This window comes from Aquarana catesbeiana, linkage group LG03 (assembly GCF_042186555.1).
Source record: "Aquarana catesbeiana isolate 2022-GZ linkage group LG03, ASM4218655v1, whole genome shotgun sequence".
Taxonomy (NCBI): Eukaryota; Metazoa; Chordata; class Amphibia; order Anura; family Ranidae; genus Aquarana; species Aquarana catesbeiana.
The window spans coordinates 503767895-503792211 of NC_133326.1; the positions used below are offsets into that span (position 1 = coordinate 503767895).

The 24317-nt window shown below is 41.2% G+C and overlaps 1 protein-coding gene across 1 annotated transcript; it reads left to right on the top strand.

The window, feature by feature from the left end:
- The first annotated feature begins 649 nt into the window (after positions 1–649).
- LOC141132559 (ganglioside GM2 activator-like) lies at positions 650–22135 on the top strand. The gene is made up of 4 exons (XM_073621118.1): positions 650–1025; positions 7245–7397; positions 15705–15887; positions 18988–22135. The coding sequence occupies exons 1-4, from the start codon at positions 915–917 to the stop codon at positions 19156–19158; spliced, it is 618 nt and encodes a 205-aa protein (XP_073477219.1). The 5' UTR covers positions 650–914; the 3' UTR covers positions 19159–22135.
- The last annotated feature ends 2182 nt before the right edge of the window (positions 22136–24317 follow it).

A 24317-nucleotide genomic window follows, 5' to 3' on the forward strand; every position in this document is an offset into this window, starting at 1 on the left:
CGGCCCCTCCTCTCTTCTCGTCCTTCCCTATTTGCTTGTGACATCATCTGGGATGGACGAGAAGAGAGGAGGGGCCGCCGGGGAGCAGCGTGACATGAGAGAGAGAACTCAGATGCTTCCAGCGCTGCCCTGCATGCAGGCTAGTAAACAATGTGCCACACTTAATGTGCTATGTGCCCTGACGTGTCCCTGATGTGCTGGGCTCTGTGCCCTGATGTGCCCTGTGCCCTGATGTGCTGTGTCCTGTCGCTCTGATTAGAACGGTGTCATTGTACTGAATGGAGCGTGACAAGTTTCCCCAATGTGCGCCTAAGTCACTGATTGCCACCAATACTAGTATTTAACAAATTCCCAGTATAGATCCCATCGTCTGTAGGAGTTGTAGCGTTCACAGAGGGGAGGGGGGAGGGGGGCACAGTTTTCCATCCTGGGCACCGGATGACCTTGTCCCGGCACTGATTGTGAGTAACCTCTTCACTTTCGACATGAGACTAGCACCGAAAATCTAAGTGTGTGTACGAGGCTTTAGCCATATGTGCTGTCGCCTTTTATAGTTCTGTTATTTTCAGCTTTTACCAGCAGATGGCAGCAGCACACCTCCTGCATGTATAGTCACTCCCACGATCCTCCTTGTTGTACAATGACACATAACAACATAGCCTGCTGACCAGTAGAGTCATGTGATTGCCTGTCTGCTTTAGGGCTGGGAGGAGGCATCATTCAAGAGCAGAAAGTCACCGTTGCAATACTTGATTTCCTATTTCTTGTATTATTTCTTATGACCCTGGTATGTTACTGTGAGGACTGGCAGCACCTGCTTAGTACACATTTGGAAACTGCAGCAGAGGCAGCAAGGTTCTCTATAGACTAAGCTGCATCCTTTTTGCTGAGCCTACAACAAGCAACAATCCACTATGGGGCAGGTGCATTATTATTTCCTCTTTGCCTGCGTTGCCTTAGGGTACTTCAATATGGTGAGCGCTACAGGATTCGTCATCAACCGGACACCATTGAGGGTCACAGCGGTAAGATTTAAAGCGTCATGCCAATTAATGCTTAATTATTAAAGTAACAAGTTATATGGAACGCACGGTAACCCATGGCAAACAATGCAGCGGGTTAGGGTGCTTTAAACATCATCATTGTGCTTCTTACTGCTTTATTTCTTTTATAGTTTTGTATACCTCATGGTATACAGTGTGTGTGTATGTATAAATAAAAAATAAAAATATATATTATAATATAATTTTAATGGTTGAACATTAGTTTGTGAGCACAATACGACTTTATATATCCAAATGTAAAATGGCCCTTGCTGTGACAACAATTAACCTTGCAGCACAGAACTAGGAATGTGCAGCGGTGTGTGGTTTTTTTATTTTTTTTTTTTTTTTTTGCTTACACTTGTTGTCAATCAGAAAATTAGTGATAGACTTATTGTTGCGTTAATGCATATCAGCACAACCTGGACGTTTAAAAAAAAAAAAAAATTGCAGGTCACAAAAGAGTTAAAGTATTTTTTCTCTTGTCTGTATTGTATTTATTTTTTAAAGCACTGAGGACGCTGTAATATTATTGTTCCTGGTAGACCTTTGTTTACCCTTGTAATTGCCAGAAGTTTCTCTTCCTTCTTGGTTGGGAACAGCTATGGCTTCATTATTAAAAGAGTAACTCCACTATTGTAGGGAGAAAAAAAAGTCTCTTGCAAAAAAATAAAAATAATATAGCATATACAATTGTGACACAAGCCATATTGTAGTGTTATTAAAAATCATCTTTCCTTTTCAATCTGCAGCGCTGTCATTTTCTGAAAAATGGATTAAGAGAGTGTAGACGTGGCGCTGTTTCCCTTAAAATATATGTAAAAATAAAAACGTAAAATGAAATATAAAAATGTTAGGGATAGTTGACTGGGTCCTGATGTAAAGACCCTCCCATAAATAGTAAGTCAAGACCAGAAAGAGATGGGTGTGCTACACCCTCTGTCTCTCCCAATATAGAGACATAGAGATGGAGGAAAATTACAAAGTGAAAGGTAGTAATGTGAAATCACCATGTGAATAAATTGCACCTTATGTGCTGAAATGAACTGTGTTACACCCTCTGTCTGATGGTCTCAGGGTGTGTTTGAAAAGACAAATGCAAAAATATATATATATAAATGCCAAACTTCTAAACAAATGCAATGATATAGAATAACACTATTTAGTGTTACACCCCCCAGGGGCAAAAATCCAAAGTAGCCTATATGCATAATGGTGTTGCACCCTCTGTTGGTGAGTAACAAAATGTATGTATTTAAAGTTGCTGAACTTCAGATAGGGTGTCCCACTGTGTGCTACACCCTCTGGAGTCCGCAAACTAAAATGCCAAAATAATAAATATGGATATCTGCTGTATCAGAAATCTAGTATATGAAAAATCCAATGTGCCAGTAAATAAACAAAACCAAAATGTGAAAGATAAATTAAAATTAATAATGATGAATGTAGTGAAAAAAAATTAAAAATGCAAAAAATAAAAAATGAATGCACAATTCAGTATACGTCTCTGTGTTACACCACTGTACAAAAAACAATTAATGAAATTGTTGCAAACACTAGATCATTAATAAATTAGTCCATACAATAAATAAAGTGACTTGTGCTCAAAAAACAGTGTCCAGTGCTTCATCAAAATTAGGTGCTGATTATCCTTTCAAGTGACAGTGGTGCCAGGTGATAATATCCGTGTTGATAATGTAATTGCACTCACCAGATGACATTACCCCCCCCAGGGGTGTTATGTCTTCACAGTATGAGCCATTGTGCAGCTCTCTGGAGTTCTGCTGGGCAGTCTGAGAACCGTTTTTCTGGCTTTCCCACCGAGATGTCACATAGGGGAAAGAGTAATGCCCATAGTGTAATATTGTTTGTTTGGAAAAGACTTTATTTGGTAAAAAGTTTAGGAGATATACTCACATTTACGTTTTTATCATGCAAGAAGGTAAAACAAGAGCCGGCGCTGTGTAAACAACAATCGCCGCTCATACCAGAAGTGACGCAATGGCGCTCTACGCGTTTCGTCATCCAAGACGTCATGTGATGGCACATTGGATTTTTTTATATACTAGATTTCTGATACAGCAGATATCCATATTTATTATTTTGGCATTTTGGTTTGCGGACTCCAGAGGGTGTAGCACACAGTGGGATACCCTATCTGAAGTTCAGCAACTTTAAATACATACATTTTGTTACTTACCAACAGAGGATGTAACACCATTATGCATATAGGCTACTTTGGATTTTTGCCCCTAGGGGGTGTAACACTAAATAGTGTTTTTCTATATCATTGCATTTGTTTAGAAGTTTGGCATTGATATATATATTTTTGCATTTGTCTTTTCAAACGCACCCTGAGACCATCAGACAGAGGGTGTAACACAGTTCATTTCAGCACATAAGGTGCAATTTATTCACATGGTGATTTCACATTACTACCTTTCACTTTGTAATTTTCCTCCATCTCTATGTTTTCTATATTGGGAGAGACAGAGGGTGTAGCACACCCACCTCTTTCTGGTCTTGACTTACCATTTATGGGAGGGTCTTTACATCAGGACCCAGTCAACTATCCCTAACATTTTTATATTTAATTTTACATTTTTATTTTTACATATATTTTAAGGGAAACAGCGCCACGTCTACACTCTCTTAATCCATTTTGTGCTCCACCCAGGTGGTAGTAATTTGTAGAGGCAGCAAATTTCTCTTTTCTCGGATTTTGGGCAACCCCTGCAACAAAAAAATTCAGTTTTGGTGAGATGCTAAAGGGTTAATCAATTCTAAAGGAACGCAGACCCTGCCACTCTCCTTGTTAGAGCCCCACAAGTACATCAGCTGATCAATAATGAAAAAGCCACTGTCTTACAGAATAAGTATCCAGGAGAAAAAGTTTTTTTTCTTCTGAGCAGAGGAATCTGTAACAAAGTTTGTTAAAGTGGAAGTAAAGTTGTTTTTGAAACAAATGGCTGACAGGCAGGGTATTTGACAGAAGAGACCCTATTGGTCTCTTCTGCCATAAATACATCCTTCTGCCTGTCAGCTGCGCATGCGCAGCTCAGCAAACATGATCAGCCCCGATCTGCGCTGCGGCGATGTAAATCCTGTGCGCATGCGCGAGAGTGGCGTCATCGCGGCCTGGCCTATCAAATGGCTAAAGGCTGGAGGACACCATATGACAGGTAAGTCTGCCATAATGTACTAATAGGCTGTGCATACTAGTACATTATGGCATAACCCACCTGGGGGGGCCTTAAAAAAAAAAAAAAAAAAAAAATTTATAGCGGACTTTATTTCCACTATAAAAATCCATGCAATGTACATTGATCACCTAGAGGGTAAGATTTTTTTTTTTTGTCCCTCAACAAAAGTGAAATTGCTCATTAAAGCTGAAGTGTAATGTACAAATATAATACCTTCCCTTGACCCCCCCCCCACCAACGAATATGTTTTACAATAAGATCATTTTTTTTTTCAAGAAATACCTCTTCATCCATGGGCAACTCCAGTTTTTTTCATAGGAAGCTCCAGTAAACTCCAGAGCATTGCCTCAAATCTTGTAACAAGAGCATTATATAAAAAAATGCACATCCCTGGGATCCTTTTAGGCATGCATGCAGGCCACTGGGTGCTGCAGACTTTAGTTGTGCAGTCTACTGTTTGCATGCACATCTAAAGGGATGTCGGGGATGTGTTCTTTCATATAATGCTTGGGAATGAAAATATTGATGGCAGGGAAGGCTTATAGCTGTGATTGGTTGAATAATTGAAGTCATTCAGACAGGAAGTGAAGGTGTGCCAAAGATAGCTACTGCAGATTCAAAGGGTTATGTTATGGACATGGAAATTCACAGGGAATTAGATGTAATCTGTTTTAACACAGGTGAGGACTTTCTACAAATGAGGAAGAAACAGGTAGGGCTGGAGTTCAGCTTCAATCTGACCATACAGACAAATCGACTTTAGATTTCCACCTAAACTATGTAATTTGAGGCCCAAACTATCCATTTAATCTACCAGTACTAATGACAGCTAGTCATGTCATAAAATATTGATAATTGCCATCCCAGCTCTTTGCTTGCTCTATCTTTAGGGAACCTATTCATTTCACATAGTCTCCTTGCTACATCCTCTCTTCTGCCTGGTTCACATCTATGTAGTTTGCTTTTGATCTATTTCTGCAGTGCTTTTTGTGTTTTTTTTTTTTTTTCACACGTTTTTTGATGCATTTTTTTCCCCCAATTTGTTGGGCAGATTAAAAAACGCAAATCGCAAAAATTGTGGCAAAAAATGCACTACTTGCTTTTCTGCAGCTTCTCCATTGAAGTCTATTGAACCAAAACGCACAGTTTTTGCGTTTTAACAACTTAAGGACTGGAAGGATTTGCCCTCCTAATGACCAGGCTATTTTTTGCGATACGGCGCTGCGCCGCTTTAACTGACAATTGTGCGGTCATGTGATGTTGTACCAAAACAAAATGTATGTCCTTTTTTCCCCACAATTTTGGTGGTATTTGATCACCTCTGCGTTCTTGTTTTTTTTTTTTTGCGCTATAAACAAAAAAAGACAGACAATTCTGAAGAAAAAAAAATATTTTATACTTTTTGCAATAATAACTATCAAAAAAAAGTAAAAAAACTTATTTCTTCATCCGTTTAGGCCAATATTTATTCTTCTACATATTTTTGGTAAATTTGCAATAAGCTTATATGGATTGATTTGCACAAAAGTTGTCGCGTCTACAAAATAGGGAATAGATTTATGGCATTTTAATTATAACCTTCCTTTTTTTTTTTTTAACTAGGCAGTGATCAGCGACTTTTAGATTTTTAGCAATATTGCGGTGGACAGATTGGACACTTTTTTTTTTTTTTTTTTTCTTGGGACCATTGACATTTATACAGTGATCAGAGCTAAAAAATAGTCACTGATTACTGTATAAATGTCCCTGGCAGGGAAGGGATTAACGCTAGGGGCGCGATCAATGGAATTAAGTGTTCCTAGGGAGGTGTTTCTAACTGTGGGAGCAGTGTAGTGACTTGGGGAGGAGACAGATCACGGTTCCTAATTACTATGAATAGCAGATCTGTCTTTCCTCCCCTGACAGTATGGGTATCTGTCTGTTTACATTGACCGATCCCCGTTCTGTCTCTCTCAGGAGCGATCGCAGGTGGCCGGCGGACATCGCGGCTGCCAGCTACGCGCATCGGCTCTGGTGTCGCGCCGCGGGTGCACGCACCCCCAAGTGGTCTTAAAGCGCCTGACATACCATGATGGCAATTTGCCCAGGAGAGCCAGCCTGCCGCAGTATAACTGCGGCGGCTGGTCTTTCAGTGGTTAAAAAGTCCCTGACCCTTTCCAAAAACGCAGCGGCTGAAAAAAACGCATAGATGCTAACGTGTCCCATAGGAAACTATGTTAAATGGACTGTAGTGCGTTTCTGCAAAAAGCACTAAAAAAAAAAAATGCATAGGTGTGAACCAGACTTTCCTGTCCATGTATACTCCATCCAACTTGTCAGCTACTGAAGCTTGAAGACTCTCTATGCAATTGATAAATATACTGCACGCAGTATTGGCAGTGCCCTGTCATGGGGGGGGGGGAGCATTGCAGGGTATTAAACAGTCCTTGACTGGCACAATATGATGGGGACACCTCTGCTGGACATGAGAACTGAGGCTCAAAAAAGATGTGGGTAGAATTTTAAATAGGTAGTTGTTACATTGTATCCTTGCCTTCTAAAAAATAAAGACTTCTTTGCAAAGTTATTACATGTTCATTGTGCCCAGCAGTGAGGGCTCACCCATACATGTCAGCTGTATTGATCAGCAATCAGTTGTTTCCTATGTGACCTGTTAACACGATACATATGCAGTGTCATTCCCTGTGTAAAAATGCAGCATGTCTGTATTTATATGCAGCGCAACTCACCGCACTGCTGCACATTGCAACATGCTTCCATGCATAGACTTAAATGTAATTTGGACATTTTAAATAAAGTTAAAAGAAAAAAAAGGGTACATTTTTAATGATGCAAAGTAGTGCCCTTACACAATAGACACCAGCCTGCACTCATTTTGGTACAGGCTGGTATGAAGAAGTCCTTTAACATGTATGGCTATATCACATTTCATTTATTTCTAGGTGTCATTCATGTTTATTTGGCTGCTATTTCATCTTTCTGTTCCTCCTGTGTATAGGTGAATGGCTTCTCTTGGGCTAATTGTGATAGTGAAAGTCTGCCTGGGAAAATAAAGACGCTCATCATTCTCCCAGACCCGCTGCTGTTCCCTGGAGAGATAACGGTGTCTACTATCCTGAATACTACAGTAGCACTGACCTCCCCCATCAAGGTATGTACTCTGTAAACCATTAGCATGAAAGATTTCATAAAGTACTTTATTTAGGGCTGGCTTCACTATATTCTTATAGACGGCTAAATAAAAATGGGTACCACAAGTGGAAGGAAAGAAAATTGCTCGTTGATGGGGGGGGGGGGTATGCCTCCCACAGTGCCATTGTGTTCTTCAGGCAAGCAGGGGGGTGGGGGCACAGGGAGCCTTCCCGGCCGGCAGGCACAATGATCACTGCTAGCGGCTATAGCCACCAGCAGTAGTCGCTTTAAAAAAAAAAAAATACGACAAGCTGGTTGTACCCAAGTTGATTCAATCAGCCTGCCTATAAATGGATAAAGTCTCAATCGCTCCCTATCGAACCAGTCTAATTTTGATTCTTGTATGGCCAGCTTTAGATTTGGAGGCAGGATTCAGAGGTCTCGAGCAACAGACCTGTGTAATCAGTGCTAGGACAATGGCACGGCAAAGCCCCCCTTCTGGCTTTTTCTGATTGTATTTAGGCCAGGCCCTTCATTTTTCATAGTTGATTTCGGAGGGCTCCCTTATTTACACATGTAAGTTTACGTGCCATTCCACACCATAATTTGCTGCATTGTTTGTACACATGTTCGATTTGTTTGGTAACACAAATTGCAAACCAGCCAATCACATGGCAGCAACTCAGTGCATTTAGGCATCTAGACGTGGTGAAGATGACTTGCTGAAGTTCAAACAGAGCATGGGGAAGAAAGGGGATTTGAGTGTTTTTGAACTTGGCATGGTTGTTGGTGGCAGATGTGTATTTAAAAAACTGCTGATCTGCTGGGATTTTCACACACAACCATCTCTAGGGTTTACAGAGAATGGTCCGAAAAAGAGAAAATATCCAATGAGTGGACGAAAATGCCTTGTTGATGTCAAAGGAGAATGGGAAGACTGGTTCCAGATGATAGAAAGGCAACAGTAACTCCTATAACCACTCATTACAACCAAGGTATTCAGAATACCATCTCTGAACACGCAGCACATCAAACCTGGAAGCAGATGGGCTACAGCAGCAGAGGACCACACAGGGTGCCACTCCTGTCAGCTAAGAACAGGAAACTGAGGCTACAATTCGCACAGGGTTACTAAAATTGAACAATAGAAAATTGGAAAAACATTGCCTAGTCTGAGTCTCGATTTCAGCTGCAACATTCAGATGGTAGGGTCAGAATCTGGCGTAACAACATGAAAGCATGGATCCAACTGAGCATTGTTTAAACGCCACGGCCTACCTGAGTATTGTTGTTGACCATGTCCATCCCTTTATGACTACAGTGTACCCGTCTTCTGATGGCTCCTTCCAGCAGGATAATGCACCATATCACAAAGCTCAAATCATCTCATCATTGGTTTCTTGAACATGACAATGAGTTCACTGGACTCCAATGGCCTCCACAGTCACCAGATCTCAATCCAATAGAGCACCTTTGGGATGTGGTGGAACAGGAGATTCGCATCATGGATGTGCAGCCGACAAATCTGCCCAGCAACTGTGTGATGTTACCATGTCAATATGGACCAAAATCTCCAAAGAATTTTTCCAACACCTTGTTGAATCTATGCCATGAAGAATTAAGGCAGTTCTGAAGGCAAAGGGGTGTCCAACTTGGTAGTAGCGAGGTGTACCTAATAATAAAGTGGCCGGTGAGTGTGTAGTCGAGTCATCTAAGGTGAAAAGACTGCACTTACTGCGGAGATATCTTACCTGGCTGCCTCATGCTTACATACCAGTCTTATCACCTTGTTCAGTATCAGTCTGAGGGAATGCTGAGTCTCTATAAACAATCACACTGAACTCTGCACACAAAGTAAGCTATACAATCACTGGAAGAGGAGGAGAAAGGGGGCTGTGCATCTTGTCACTCTTTATAGTCACCTCTCTTTATGGCCCTGTTATTGCCAACCTGATATTGGTGACAACAAAAGCTTGGGAGGACTCAAAAGAGCGCCCCCCCTCACCGATGCTTCTTCTGCCTTGCTGTACTCTGTCTGTCATTTCAGTGTGAGCTGATCAGGATAAGTAAGTTAAAGAGCAGCTCCAGTCTCCCCTAAAAAAAAAAATTAAGTCAGCAGCTACAAATACTGTAGCTGCTGACTTTTATTATAAGGACACTTACCTGTCCAAAGATCCAGCAAAGTCTTCACCCAAACTGATCCTTCAAACAGCTTTGGGTCCGGGTGCCAGACCGGGTTCGGGCACGCTGTGCTTTGTGGTCCGGCAGTCTTCTGGGACCTGTGATGTGTTCCAGAGGGCTGCAGGGGGAAGGAGGGGGACAGAACTTCCACTCAGATCCCCGCAGTGATCTAAACAGAAGTGGGAGCGGGTACCTGTCAAAACCAGGTACCCGCTCTCCCCCCAATGGAGGGGGGTGGTGCAAAGAAGTGGAACTTCCCCCTTTTTGGATGAAGTTCTGTTTTAAGCTAAAATGAGTAGACTTTCTGACGAAGGATATCTTCAGTGTTTTTTGGGCAGCATTAGCAGCTCACAAATTATTTTGTGGTGCCCTGGCTGTGCCCTTTAGGGCTTGATCATACCAATTCACATGCTAAAATGTGTGTGTACAAGTATCTGGCGTGTAGGGTGGTGATGTGCGGCACTTTCTGGTGTTGTGGTGTTAACACGGATCAGCAGAGAGGACTTAAGCTGGCCATATACTGTGCGATGAAATGGGTGAAATTTGTTACGTACTTATTTGTCAATGTTTCTTATAAGTACCACTTTACTATTGTTATAAAATGTCAGTTGTGTTTAACCACTTGCTTACTGGGCACTTCAACCCCCCTCCTGCCCAGACCAATTTTGAGCTTTCAGCACTGTCGCACTTTGAATGACAATTGCGCGGTCATACAACACTGTACCCAAATGAAATTTTTATCATTTTTTTTCCCACAAATAGAGCTTTCTTTTGGTGGTATTTGATCACATCTGGGATTTTTATTTTTTGCTAAACAAACAAAAAAAGATGGACATTTTTGAAAAAAAAAAAATCATGTTTAATAGTTTGTTATAAAATTTTGCAAACAGGTAATTTTTCTCCTTCATTGATATGCGCTGATGAGGCAGCACTGGTGGGCACTGATAGGCTGCACTGATGGGCACAGTTAAGGCGGCACTGATGGGGACAGATAAGGTGGCACGGATGGGTGGCACGGATGGGTGGCACGGATGGGTGGCACGGATGGGTGGCACGGATGGGTGGCACGGATGGGTGGCACGGATGGGCACTGATAGGTTGCACTGCTGGGTGGTACTGATGGGTAGCACTGATTGTTGGCACTGTGGGCACTGATGGGTGACGCTGGTGGGCACTGGTAGGCAGCACTGCTGCCTATTGCCTTGTGTTAGAAGATCGCCGTGATCGGGACTGATGTCCCGATCACGGCCGCCGGTGATTGGGTTTTTTTTTTTTCCTCCTCGCGCTGTCAGTGCGAGGAGGAAAAATAGCCGATTACCGGCTCTGTTTACATCACATGATCAGCTGTCATTGGCTGACAGCTGATCATGTGGTAAGGGGTCGGGACCAACCCCTTACTCTGATCTGTGATCAGGCGAGTCTCATAGACTCGCTGATCACCGAGCGCGCCCTGCAGGGGGCGCGCAGGCCGCTCATGCACGGGACGACGTCAATAGACGTCGTCCCGGCAATTTAGATCCGCGCTGTTGCCGTCATTTGGCAATGGCCCGGATCTGAAGCTGTTAACAATGGCTGAGAAGCTGTGAGACTCTAGATTGGTGTATTTGGTGGTAGCATACCAAATACTGGCAATCAGCCATACCTTTATGACCACCCACTAATACTGAGTAAGGTATCTCTTTTGCTGCCAAAACAGCCCTGACCCTTTTGAGGCCTGGACACCACTAGACCTCTGAAGGCATAATGTGGTATCTGGCGACAACCCAGCAACACCTCAAACTCATTGTTGTGTTCCTCAAACCATGCCTATTTTTGCAGTGTGGCAGGGCACATTATTCTGCTGAGAGAGGCCACCTCCATCAGGGAATACTACTTACCACTTACTTTACACAAGTTCCTCCACCCCAAACTCACTCATTCATGTCTTTATGGACCTTGCTTTGTGCACTGGTCCAAATCATTTGGTGGAAGGGGGATTATGGTGTGGGGTTGTTTTTCAGGGGTTGAGCTTGGCACCTTAGTTCCAGTGAAGAGAACTCTTAAGGCGTCAGCATACCAAGACATTTTGGACAATTTCATGCTCCCAACTTTGTGGGAACAGTTTGGGGATGGTCCCTTCCTGTCCCAACAGGACTACACACCAGTGCACAATGCAAGGTCCATAAAGACATGGATGAGTGAGTTTGGGTTGAAGGAACTTGACTGGCGTGCACAGAGTCCTGACCTCAACTGATAGAACACTTTTGGGATGAATTAGAGTGGAAACTGCGAGCCAGGCCTTCTCATCCAACATCAGTGCCTGACCTCACAAATGCGCTTCTGGAAGAATGGTCAAACATTTCCATAGACACACTCCTAAACCTTGTGGACAGCCTTCCCAGGAGAGTTGAAGCTGTTATAGATGCAAAGGGTGGGCCAACTCAATATTGAACCCTACGGACTAAGACTGGGATGCCATTGAAGTACATATGCGTGTAAAGGCAGACGTCCCACTTTTGGTAATGTAGTGTATGTGTTTGCACAGTTTAACAGCTCTTTTTTACTAATACTGAGTTGTTTTAACTGATATGTCTGGGCAGCTCATACTTTGGGCAACTTTTTAGATAACAGATTTTAGATCCAATTGACATACATTATTCTCTGTCATTATTACACTTGTTTCTTTTTTCACTTCTCTATGGACCTGCTGCCTGGCATGCAAAGGGAACTGTCAGTCACAAAAAAGAGGAAGCAATAATTTTCTGTTGTAAGAATTCACAATATAAACAGAAGTGTGTCCATTTATGAAATGTAGAAAGGTGGAAGAAAAACCGAAGTACTTCTTCTAAACAAATCACATAAGCATTTACCTTTTTTGTATTGCACAAAAAAAAGAAGACTTTTCCTATGTGGGTGCTATGGCAATAATATATCCAGGAGACTGTAATAAAGAGATGGTCCTCATTGCCTGTAACGCCCAGTTTAAAATAGCCACATGTGATCCATTTATTACATTGAATCTTTTATTGCCATCCAGAATTCACTGCTACCTCTAGAACCATGGAGATGTCTATTATTAAAACTTACATTTTTGTATTAGAAGACATAAATACATTACAGTCATAGATTAGACAAAAAATTGCCCAGTTTGCCTAAACTTCATTTCATTAGGAATCAAAATTAGGCAATGCAGTCTTTATGGTGGCAGTACAGGTTTTCTATAAGGATAGCATGTGGAGCTGATGAAATTTGGTGAGTAGGTAGTGACATACTGGAGTGGCTTATAGTTCAGGCTTCGACAGATGAGTTGCCCACACTTAATGTACATTATTAGCACTTATTAGTTATTTAAAATAATAAATGCCTTTACACTATTACCACTTCCGCTTTTTTTTGATCCACATCAGTATCTGGAACCTGGGGAAGTACAATTCAAGGTGGAGCAAGATCCAGGGGGACTACCATGGAGGTCTCACAAAGCCAAATTCCACGTTTTCATGTTTCCCGTCACATTAAATACAAAGGTTCCTCAGATTGGCTGCAGTGGAGATTATGACGTCATCCGCCTGCTTCTCCAGCCAATCGGAGGAAGCTTTGTATTCACTGATGAAAATTCAAGGCTTCTCCTAAATAGCTGAGAAGAATTCATGCCTGACACAATTTTGTTCTTGTAGCAGACAAGAAGTCGCTCGTACTGCTCCCAGAACACAGCGCCACATATTGTATGTAGCCACATGCATAGCTCCCAACTGTCCCTGATTTTGAGGGACTGTCCCCGATTTGGAACAAAGTCCCTCTGTTCCTCCTCATTTGTCCCTCATTTTGGTCTGATCTATATAGTTGTATATAAAATGCACTATTTATCTTTCAAATGTGTTTCCCAGTGCTAAACCCTTGATTCGATTTCTGAATTGTTGCATATATAAATGTCAAAAGCCAATAGAGGGGAATAGTAGTAGTGGAAAAAAAAAGCACTTGTGGGGTTAACTGTTTTTTTATTTATTTTTGTATAATTCTCCTTAGGGGGCGTGTTCTATGCCTACATACATTTGTAATAGGTGTCCTTTGTTCCCATATCAAAAAGTTGGGAGGTATGCACATACACTACAGTAAAGTGCAGCACAAACAGTGGCCACATCAGTTAGTAAGCTCGTGTATAAAAAATTCATCCTGCGGAGGTCTTCAGCATTCGCCCAGGCATAATAAATGATCACTGTATTGTTATAAGGATAATCCCTTAGGCTGCTTTCACACTGAGGCGCTTTACAGGCACTATAGCGCTAAAAATAGCGCCTGTAAAGAGCTTCTCCTCTCTCTCCAGTGTGAAAGCCTGAATGCTTTCACACTGGAGCGGTGCGCTTTCAGGACACCAAAAAAAGTCCTGCAAGCCGCATCTTTGCAGCGCTGTACGCATGGCTCCTAAAGCGCCCCTGCCCATTGAAATCTTTGGGCAGCGCCGGCAAAGCACCGCTGCAGTGGTGCTTTGCCAGCGGTTTTAACCCTTTTTTGGCTGCTAGTGGGGGTTTAAAGCGCCCCGCTAGTAGCCGAAAATCCCCGCAAAAATTACGGTAAATCGCCGCTAAAAATAGCGGCGCTTTACCGCCGACGCCCCAGTGTGAAAGTAGCCTTATGATCATTATTTCCATCTAGTAGCCGAAATTAAGTATTTTATTTATTTTTAGGAATTTCAGCCAAATTCTGCATTATGGCCACTAGATGGCGTTTGACAATAATAGGGGATAATGCTATTACAAACAGTACGGTAATCATTCGGTGTGCCAGTGTGAATGCTGAAGACATCCACACAGTGAACTTTTTATACATCGACCTCTCTATGTAGAGAACAAAAACTATGGTTTTCTAGGTGCCCCATTTATACCACAATGGAACAATGTGGAATGAAGAGGTGCAGAAAAATACAGCATGTCTCCTGAAGTCTCCATCCATCCAACATTTCAATAAAGTAGAAAAATAGAAAGAAAAGTGTAAAAAGTTTGTAAAAACTGAAGAACCCCCCCCCCCCCCCCCTCCCGACCCAACATTGCCCGTACAGAACTTTTTTTCTGTGCTGGCTGCTGTGAATGGGCCCTGCATGATTTATAGCGTTTATGCACTTTATTTCACAGGAGCTGGTGGGGTGGGTTTTTTCGTGTACTTTTAAAAGCACTACATTTTGCAATGTATGTATAATTTTGTATCAAGAGGGCTTGATTTTTTTTTTTTTTTTTTTATAACTTTAGCAACTGAGGACTTATTGATTTTGTTTTATTTTCTATCACTGCTTTTAGTGTGGGCATTCTACTTCGCATAGATGATTTTAATATTAGATGTAAAATATGCCTTAGCTGGTTTGTTTACCTTTCTCCTCAAGATAATTTTTGAAAAATGCTAACCCCATCAGCGGTCCCTGATTAAACACCGTGTGAGCAAAGTGCACTATACATTTTCAGAAATGCTGTTTCCAGTAGACATGTTCGGTTCGTTTCGTTCCAAATTAATATTCAGACAAATTTTTAGTTATTCAGAGATTCAGACCGATCCGAATACCCAAATTACAATATAAACGGATTTTACCAAATGCTCCGAATAACGTAACAAAATTCATCTGAATTTCAGAAATTCGAATAGAATTTTACATTGAACTCCAGTCGAATTCTAACTACACATAATGCTGAAATCAAAGACTGTGTGTGTTATTAGAGTAACATTTTGAAATAATGCTGTTTTTGTTAAGCCAAAGGTGATTTAAAGAGTCATTGTAATCATTTGAAGATTTTTCATTTGTTTGTTCACTTTGCTGCATTCAAATAGAAAACAATATAACATTTTTGTTTTGTCCAATTTGAAAATGTATCGATTTGAACGATTCGAATCGAAAAAAATCTGTGATTTTCAAAGAAAATTTGAAAATTCACGAATACAAATTGAACAAATCAACCGAATTGAACTAAACAAAATAATATAATAACTAGATTAACGAATTAAAATGAAACAAACATTTTTTTTTTGTCATGCACATGTCTACTTTCCAGCTAAGATTGTATGTTTGTGCCTATCCAGCATTACAACGCACAGGACCATTTTCTTACTTATATTTTTTATTTCTGATTTTGTTTTTTTTTTTTTTTTTGTTTTTTTTGTTTTTTTATATTTTGTTTTTTGCCAGGTGAAAGTCACTGCAGAGAAGGAGTTTATGCATGAGTGGATAAAGATTCCCTGTTTGGATGAGGTTGGCAGCTGCACTTACGATGATTTTTGTGATATTTTGGATGAGCTGATTCAACCAGGGCAGCCCTGTCCAGAGCCTCTTCATACCTATGGATTACCCTGCCACTGCCCCTTCCAATCAGTAAGTGTCACCAGCTTGAAACTCAGATAATAACACCACATAACAAAACAAGGTCTGCTTACCTTTTAACCCCACTCTATGTGAAAAAGCTGTGTTCTGTGTAAAAAAAAAAAAAAAAAATGCACATTAGGAGAAAAAGCAAAAACATACTTGCCTTACACCCCCTATTCCACCTATAATGGCACCTAGATGACAGTGACATCATATGACTTCCCCTAAGATCCTGGGAAAGCTATTAATCCAAAATCTGATGAAAGGAGCACTGTACAAGAGCATCTTCTCATGGAATTTGGGATCCCCAGCTTTCCCAGGATCCCATTGGAAGGTCTGTGAAATTCACCCAGTTGCCAAGGGCATAAGTCAGGGTGTAGGATAAGTATGTTTTTGCTTTTTCTCCTTATGTGTGTAACACTTTTTTTTTTTTTCTTAACATGGTGGGGGAGTGGAGTCTAAAGGACACATTTCCACTATTGCGGTGCATTAACACACTTGAGCTGTGTTGGGGCATCAATTCGAATGGGCTGCTAATACATTTAAAAAAGTTGTATGTAACTTGTTTGGCAGGGTGCCAAAAGTCTAGGTGCGTTGGGGGTGCTATTTGGAATGAATGCATCACTTTGTGCGTTCCATGCTCCTTCGCCAGTCTCCACAAGCATATCCACTCAATGCAGAGGATAGTCATATTGTGCTGGGGCGGTATCACCAATATGCCTCACACACTCTGCTTTGCATAAGTTGCTCAGTCACATCCTCTCATGATAACTTAATCCCAGATGTTTGCAAACCTCATTTATTCCCAATGCATAAAAGATGAGTGAGAACAGAGTGCAGGAGCTCTTACATATATATTTTATTAAAATTCCACAGACTTAAAAAAACAAAAATGATTTCAAAAGCACCAAAGGAATAGGAACTGACAGATGTGTTTTGTCTGATGACTTTATGAAGCTTGATAAAGTACATTGGAATATGTATGGAAACATCATGGTGTAACGTGACCACTGTCTAAATGGCTGAGGAGCCCTAGTAAGTGAATGTGCTTATAGGGTAAGGTGGAGGAGCATATGAATGAACATGTATTGATTGCAGTAAAAGTGTTCCCAGCTTGTTGCATGTATGTAGAGGCCACTCGTATACCAAAGGTGCATTTACTGATTTAGCTCTCCCCCAAGTAACAAAAGAGGTCCCATTAGGGGTTTTTGGGGGAGCAGGAACCACAATTTAATAGTGACTGTATCTCTCTTTAGGAACCATAGGTCTTTTTTAAGGAAGTTTCTGTTTGATTTCCACTCACGTGTTTTACCACAAAACAATAAAAAATATTGAACAGAGGTGCATTTACCCTTCATGCTCATGCTTGTTGAGGAGAGAAATGGACATGATGTCTGATTTATGTTTTTTTTTCTCAGTTCGGAAGATGAGAGAAATGAACATGATGTCTAATTGTTTGTTGTTTTAGTCTCCATTTGGAAGCTGGAGCTAGAGGTCTCTACAGTTGCCTCTTTCCAAAAGCTAATGGCAATGATCATGTGAGATTGCTGGTGGCCAATATAAATCTCTGGGCATGAGCCAACCATGCCTGCATGGCCAACTGCACTCTTATGTCTATGGTAGACTGTAGGTTGAAGACTAGGCTGTTTTTTCAACGCCGCCCAGGGGCCTGGCCTGAACAGATTACAAAGGGCAAACCTCTGCAACCGAATTGAGCCTTTTCCAATCTGCTCGCTCAAATGTCCACATTTTAATAGGCTTTGTAAGTGGTGCTTCCTCTAATTAACCATAGCCATCTGGGTTACATTGTTCTGTTTGTGGTGCTTTCCCCCCTCATGAATATGCAGTTATGCATGGTTTTGATCTGTGTTACTGCATGTTTTTTTTTTTTACTTGTTTTGTGTGATTTAAAGTGCACGTTTTTGGGCATGTTAAACTTGCTTTTATGTCCAAGCATTGTGCTTGTACAGTACCTTTTTGCATTTGTTGCTGCCTGAATGCACACAAATGATAGAAGCCCTATTTAAAATTGCATGATAGGCTGCAGGTATAGGCATGATGTAGGCACGTTGTGATAAATTGGGAATTCATCTGAAGAAGTTGCCTTTCTGGTGGCCCTGGTATTAAAAAGCCACCGCTTTTCTACTTCCCAGTACCACTGCAAGTATTCTACACATGCAGCCGCTGTTTCACATTCATCGCTACAGGAGGTATGAGTCAGATGGGGAAGCAAGTATCTGACTCATCTAACCACTTAATACTTGTAGTTACTGAGAAGCAGAGATGTGGCAGTGTTTCAGTGTATGGGCTGCCATCAAGCTCGGTTCACACTTCCGCCACTTTGATTGTGAGACCCCAAGTCGTGTCACATGTGAAATTCCATGTTGGTCAATAAGGACTGTCTTTATTAGCACTACTGAAGTCGCTCCAACTTTAGAAAAGGTTCCTGTAACTACTTCAATGTGACTTCTTTACGACTTGTGCCCAAAGACTTTAATGCCTCTAAGTCAGATCCTCATCTATATTAATATAGGCATTCCCTGAAAGTTGCATCAAGTCACTAGCAAATTGGCAGGAAGTTGCACGAATTTCAGGTTGCGACAGTGTGAACCGAGCCTAAGCCTAGGTTCACACTGACAGCGGGAATGAAATTGTGCGAGTTCAGCTGAACTCGCACAATTTCATACCCGCATGTCAGTCCCGACTTCAAGGGCGATTTCAGAAAGATGCGTACGGGTTTCTGCACAGATATCTATTGAAATCGCCCCCCAAATTCGCCAAAAGTAGTACAGAAATTACAGAATTGGTGCAACGCCGCATTTGCACAGTGCTATTGCCGGCAAAAGCCACCGATTTGGCATGTCAAATTGCTGTAATGTGAGTAATTTTCATGCTTCTTTTGTTATGCTATTCGTTAAAAGTCACCAGGGTCACTTTAAAAAAAGAAGGCACGCAAAATAGACAAAAGTATAAACGGGTCCTCAGATTCTGCAGCCACAAGGCTTAAACCTGTTGTGTCCCATGGAAAATAGGGCCCAATGTATTCGTATACAACTGTACCCAATTTTGATTGACTAACCCAATGTTGTGTTTGTGTGCTTTTTTCCAGGGTTCCTATTATCTCCCTGTTACCAGCTTCTACGTCCCAAATATACCTCTGCCATCTACGTTTACTAGCGGCAATTATCGTGTCAGTGTTGTCCTGAGCCATGGAGACCAAGAAATTGGATGTGCCAAAATCACTTTTTCTTTAGCTAGCTCTTTTTCTCATTGGCCGTAAATAGAAAGTCACAACCATGAATGGAGACGGCATTTTCCTGCTTATTCAATAAACCAATGCAGAGCACAAGGACCATGTGGAGAGTGTAGAAATGAATAACTACCAGTCTGAATTTGGTTGATCGTAGCCAGATCATCGATGATCTTTATTGATTTTACATTTAGCGCTGAGATTATTTTAATCAGTCGTTGCATTTAGCGACACTTTGCTTTGCCTTACTGTATCAGCCCAGTTTTTCTGTAGATAGCCCGTAGACATACAGAAGTCAAAAGAACAAAGTGTGACTTTTATATAACATGAATAAATTTGTTCACGTACACAGCCTTTCTCTGTTTCCACTAACCACTCACATGACTACTAGAAGACTGGAAAATTATTTCCATGCCAATTTTTATATCTGTTACAGTTTTATCTTTCTGTTCAGTTCAGAGAGCAATAATATGAACGTGTTGGATCACTTTTTACTGTTTGATTAGTGTGATGCTCATGAGCCCAGTTCGATCATTGATGATAAGAGTTCATCTCCATCACTCTGACAAAGGGCACAATTGATACATTAAGCCAGATGTGATTCAGTTTGCCCATCATAGAAATATTTGTGTTGGACGGAGCTGTCCTTTAAAGATAATCTCCAGTCAAATTTGAGACAACCAACCGAAAGCCCAATTGAAGTCTCACACCCTCTTTATCACTTCATAGTCCGGTTTCCCGGAAGGTTGTTTGTGACTGATTTTTCTTTTTTCTTTTTTTTAAAGGATTTGCCATTAAAATACCATGTCACTCAGTGCTTCCTCCTTCACAATTCAGTGCTCTGTGCATGAGTAAAGCTGGCCATACATTACTCTGTCTTTTCATTCAGTCAGCTGGCTGCATAAAAACAATTGAGACATTTTTATATAGCCACACATTTGAGGTGGATAGGGAAATCCTCCCCGCTGTGTTTTTGTACTGGGATTCCCCTGCTGACAGAATACACTGAGCAGCACTGCAGCCCATTGGCTGTACATGGTGATCAAATGCCAGTTTTCCAGCAGGACAATTTGACAGAACCTGGTCTAACAACCTGCTTCTGTTGAACAGATCGCAATTCAGCTGGTTTCTGCTGAACCGGCAAAATTTAAATCCCTGAATGGTCAGCTTAACAGTCACATCCCTCAGTAGAGGTTTCCTCATACAGACATGTAGCAGAGAAGAGGTGAAGGTTCTCAGACTTGGGGTTGATTTACTAAAACTGGAGAGTGCTAAATCCCCCCCCCCCCAATGTCTTTTACAAAGAGCTGGTTAGAGTGCACTGAATCTAAAGCCTGGTACACACGGACTGAATATTGGCTGGTTCAACAGAAATCAACCTGTGTGTACATCAGCCTGTTCGGTTCAGCCGGCTTCTAGGGAATGGGCATGTTGGAAAGTCAGCATCCAATCAGCACTAGTAGCCAATGGTGTTTCTGGGCGGGGCAGTCCCCCTGTCAGAACACAATAGCTCAGCGAGGAGGTCGCTGTACTAAAGTTGCATAATTGGTACAATGGGTCCTCTCGAGCTCCTTAGATTTTTATTTTTTTGTTCAGCCCATTGGTTATGTACCAGGCTTAGATCTGGTGCCTACTGGACTGCACACTTATGTTTAGACACCCTACACAACTGCTGTAGAAATAAGGCTAGAAACATTGCTGCTGTCAATACAAAATTTTTATTACCTGTGTATGTATGTATGTATGTATGTATATATTAATATTAATTTGTAACTTTGGTACCATTCCTGAAGTGCACAGATCCCACTCAGTACTTTAATAATTTGATGATCTGAGAACACCTTTTTGTGATGCAAGAGAAACCTTCCAAAAACTCCTACGGCAGGTTCCTTGCTGTCTCTTAAGGTGGCCATGCATTGGTAGATTTTCAGATGAACATTGGTAGGAATATTTGTATAAACAGTCTTATAAAAATTCTCAGCACTTTCTAGAACTTGACGAATGACATTCAAAAGTCCTTCAAAATTTCATTTGCTGTTGGTTTTGGAATGAATGTCATTTCCCAAATAACAACATTTACAGTTATAAATTTATTTGTTAAAAAAAACATTTTCTATCCTGGTCCTTAGAATTTCCTCCTCATTGGGGTTAAAAACAAATGTGAATTTGATCCCACTAACAATTTCGTAAATCAAACTTTTTTTTTTTTAAACAAATTTCAAACAAAATTCTCTTAGTGTACAGCAAGCATAAGAAGTTTCAATGTTTTGAGAGAAAGTTTTGGTTGAATGAAATAAAAAAAAAAAAATGTATGTGTTTGCCCGGATCAGACAGTGAGCGGCTCTGACCAAGGGTTGGAGACCATGGGCCTTCCCATTACTGTCCATTGAATGGTGACAAAATATGTCACTACTTGTTTTACAAAGAACTACAGTGTACAAGGCCTGGGGGGTAGCATGCATAGCAGCTACCACTCTTATGAACAGGATATTATTTCTGGAGCAATGAAGGCTGGGTTTCTAATTGCCAGTAGGACTGTGTATTCTAACACAAAATATTCTTTTAAGGTATGAAAGCTCCGTTCTACACATTTATTAACATTTTTGCCCAGGGTCCACCTTTAAAAAAAAAAGGCAATGTGCTGTAGCATCCAACTGAATGTAATCTTTCATCTATCTGGTTCATTACCCAAACTGGTAAAAACAGATTTCTGATTAACTGCTATGATTTTCTGTTACCATTGAACTTTTTACTTTTTGTCATGAACTAAACCCTTTTGCATCAGCACAATTAACATGCTGTACATTATGAGGAGAAGCAGCTGGATCATTGAGAAGAGGAATATTGGGGGGTTGTGTTAAATGTAAACATGCATAGCTGCCTACTGTTGCTGAGTCCAGAAGCGGTCTCAGGTTTTACAGATTTGACAATGTGTCCTGGGAATGCCACGTGTTTTCAACACTGAACAACTTTTCCAATTAAAAACAATTTTTTTTGTACTGTTGAATAGCATTCTTACCATTCATTTACACTGCCCTGGCTATATTACTTATTCTTTATTGTATTTTTCTTCTACGTTAGTATATTTCATAGAAGTATTTAAGATGTGAAATAAACTTATTTTATAAACCAGTTTACTGGATACAATAAAATTTAGTACATATTCATAGGCGTGCGCACAGGGTGTGCCAGGTGTGCATGGGCACATCCTAATCACCCCATGTGATGCATATTCACCCTGTTTAGACCCCTGATATTTAACCAAAAACGGGGTTCTTAAAAAATTTGTAAAAGAACACATTTAAAGAAACAAAATTGTAAAAAATAATATAATAATAATAATAACTACTGACACAGTCCACTGCCCTACTGACAACATCCATTGCTCTACTGACACTGTCAGTATACAGTATATACACATGCGTTTTAGCTTTGGGGTGCACACCCTAATGCAATAGGCTGTGCACACCTATGTACATATTCTAGAATTATCAGGGGCGGCTCCAGCCCAAATTTTTTGGGTGTGCTGTGCAGGTGCTGGAAGAAAAAGCGAGGGTGCTGATGTGGCACACGCCACAAAATTTGCATGTGTGGGCGTGGCTAAAATGTGTGTGGCCAAATGTGAGTGATTTTTCCCGATCTATAGCTTGTAGTGTGCCACCTTTCCCTCTTTGTATAGGCTAAAAAGAACCTGGGGGTACACTGAAGAGATTGTGAAGTAAAAGTTCCATTGAGGCCAACAATTATAGCCCCCAGCACATGTCAGGGCCAGCAATAACCTCAACTCAGTGGGGTAGTTAAGTATATAAAGTCAACAGCCACAAAGAAGCCAGAGAATCTAAAAACTCAGTCACACATTGAAAACAGGCCATGCAGTCAGGCACATTGTCCCATACTCCAAAAAAAAACAAAATGTGCTAAAGGTAATTATCACCACAATGTACGCCACAATAATTCAAAGAAAGCAGTAAAAGCATAAAAAATATCAATAATATATAAATTAAATATGTGATAAAAACAATAAAAATTTAATCTGTGCATACATCTAAAGTGCAACGTGCAACACAAGTGACCCCTATTAGAATTTCACATCAACAAAGTTCAGTAGGATTGTCTGCAAGCAGAGTGAATCCTTTGCAACCTATTAGCAGCTACCACCATAACCCACTGGGTGAGAGTTCAGCCTGCTTACTAGAGGTTAAGGCCATAGATAGCAGGCCCAACAATGCATGGTCATGTTCCACGGGCAATCAGCATACCACCAACCGACCTCAGATAGTTAATCTTCCTCCAGCATTACCTGCATCAGGGATTGTTCCCACAATAACACACAGCAGCCAGGCGAGCAATTGTACACATACAAATACAAGAGCTGCCAAACAATTTCTAATACTGTTCAGCCAGCCTTATGATCCAGGCACCCCTGCCAGAGAGCAAAATCGGGTTGTGACCTCACTGATCTCCACTGCAGTTGTAGAAAACCTACCACCTCCTCCTCAAATGTAAGTTTTTTTTTTAATGGTAACATGAGGGAGAGTGTTCAGAGGGAAAGTTCACTTTTCTTATGAGATATACTGTGACACCACACCAGCAATGTTGGGGCTCATTTGCACTAGCGGTTAGGCAATTGAATCATCCTTTTCACAACCTGCCAAACATGCTTAGATCCTTTTTTAGAGGAACAGGGGTGCCTGTTCCACCTGTAAAACAGCCCTTAGCTGCATTTGTCGGTGGTACGTGAGACTGGGGTTGGTAAAACCCTGTGGTTGCGTCACACTTTTACCTTCCCCAATCCCTATTCCCTTTAGCTTCAGAGGTAGCAGCCAAAGGTGTACACATGCCATGTTGTGCCAATATAGCTAATATTGTGCATCTGTATGGGCTCAATAGTATCTTTATGGGCTCAATAGCATCTTTATGCTATTGTGCCTATATAGCTGCTATTGTACCCACATAGCTTTTACTGTGCCCTATCATGCCTACTGACCTTAACTTCTTGCAGAACTTCCAGCTGCTGTGGATCTACCAAGAATGAGGGGCGGACTGCTATTGGTATCACTCCACTCCACATTGCAGCCGGAACTATGGACAAGGCATTGGCTCATGAGGCAGGCTTGATGCCCCCGCGGCCGCCTGCTCCCTCCTGCCCTGCTTTTCTTGTTCTGTGGCTGGCCGCCGCCTTCATCCAC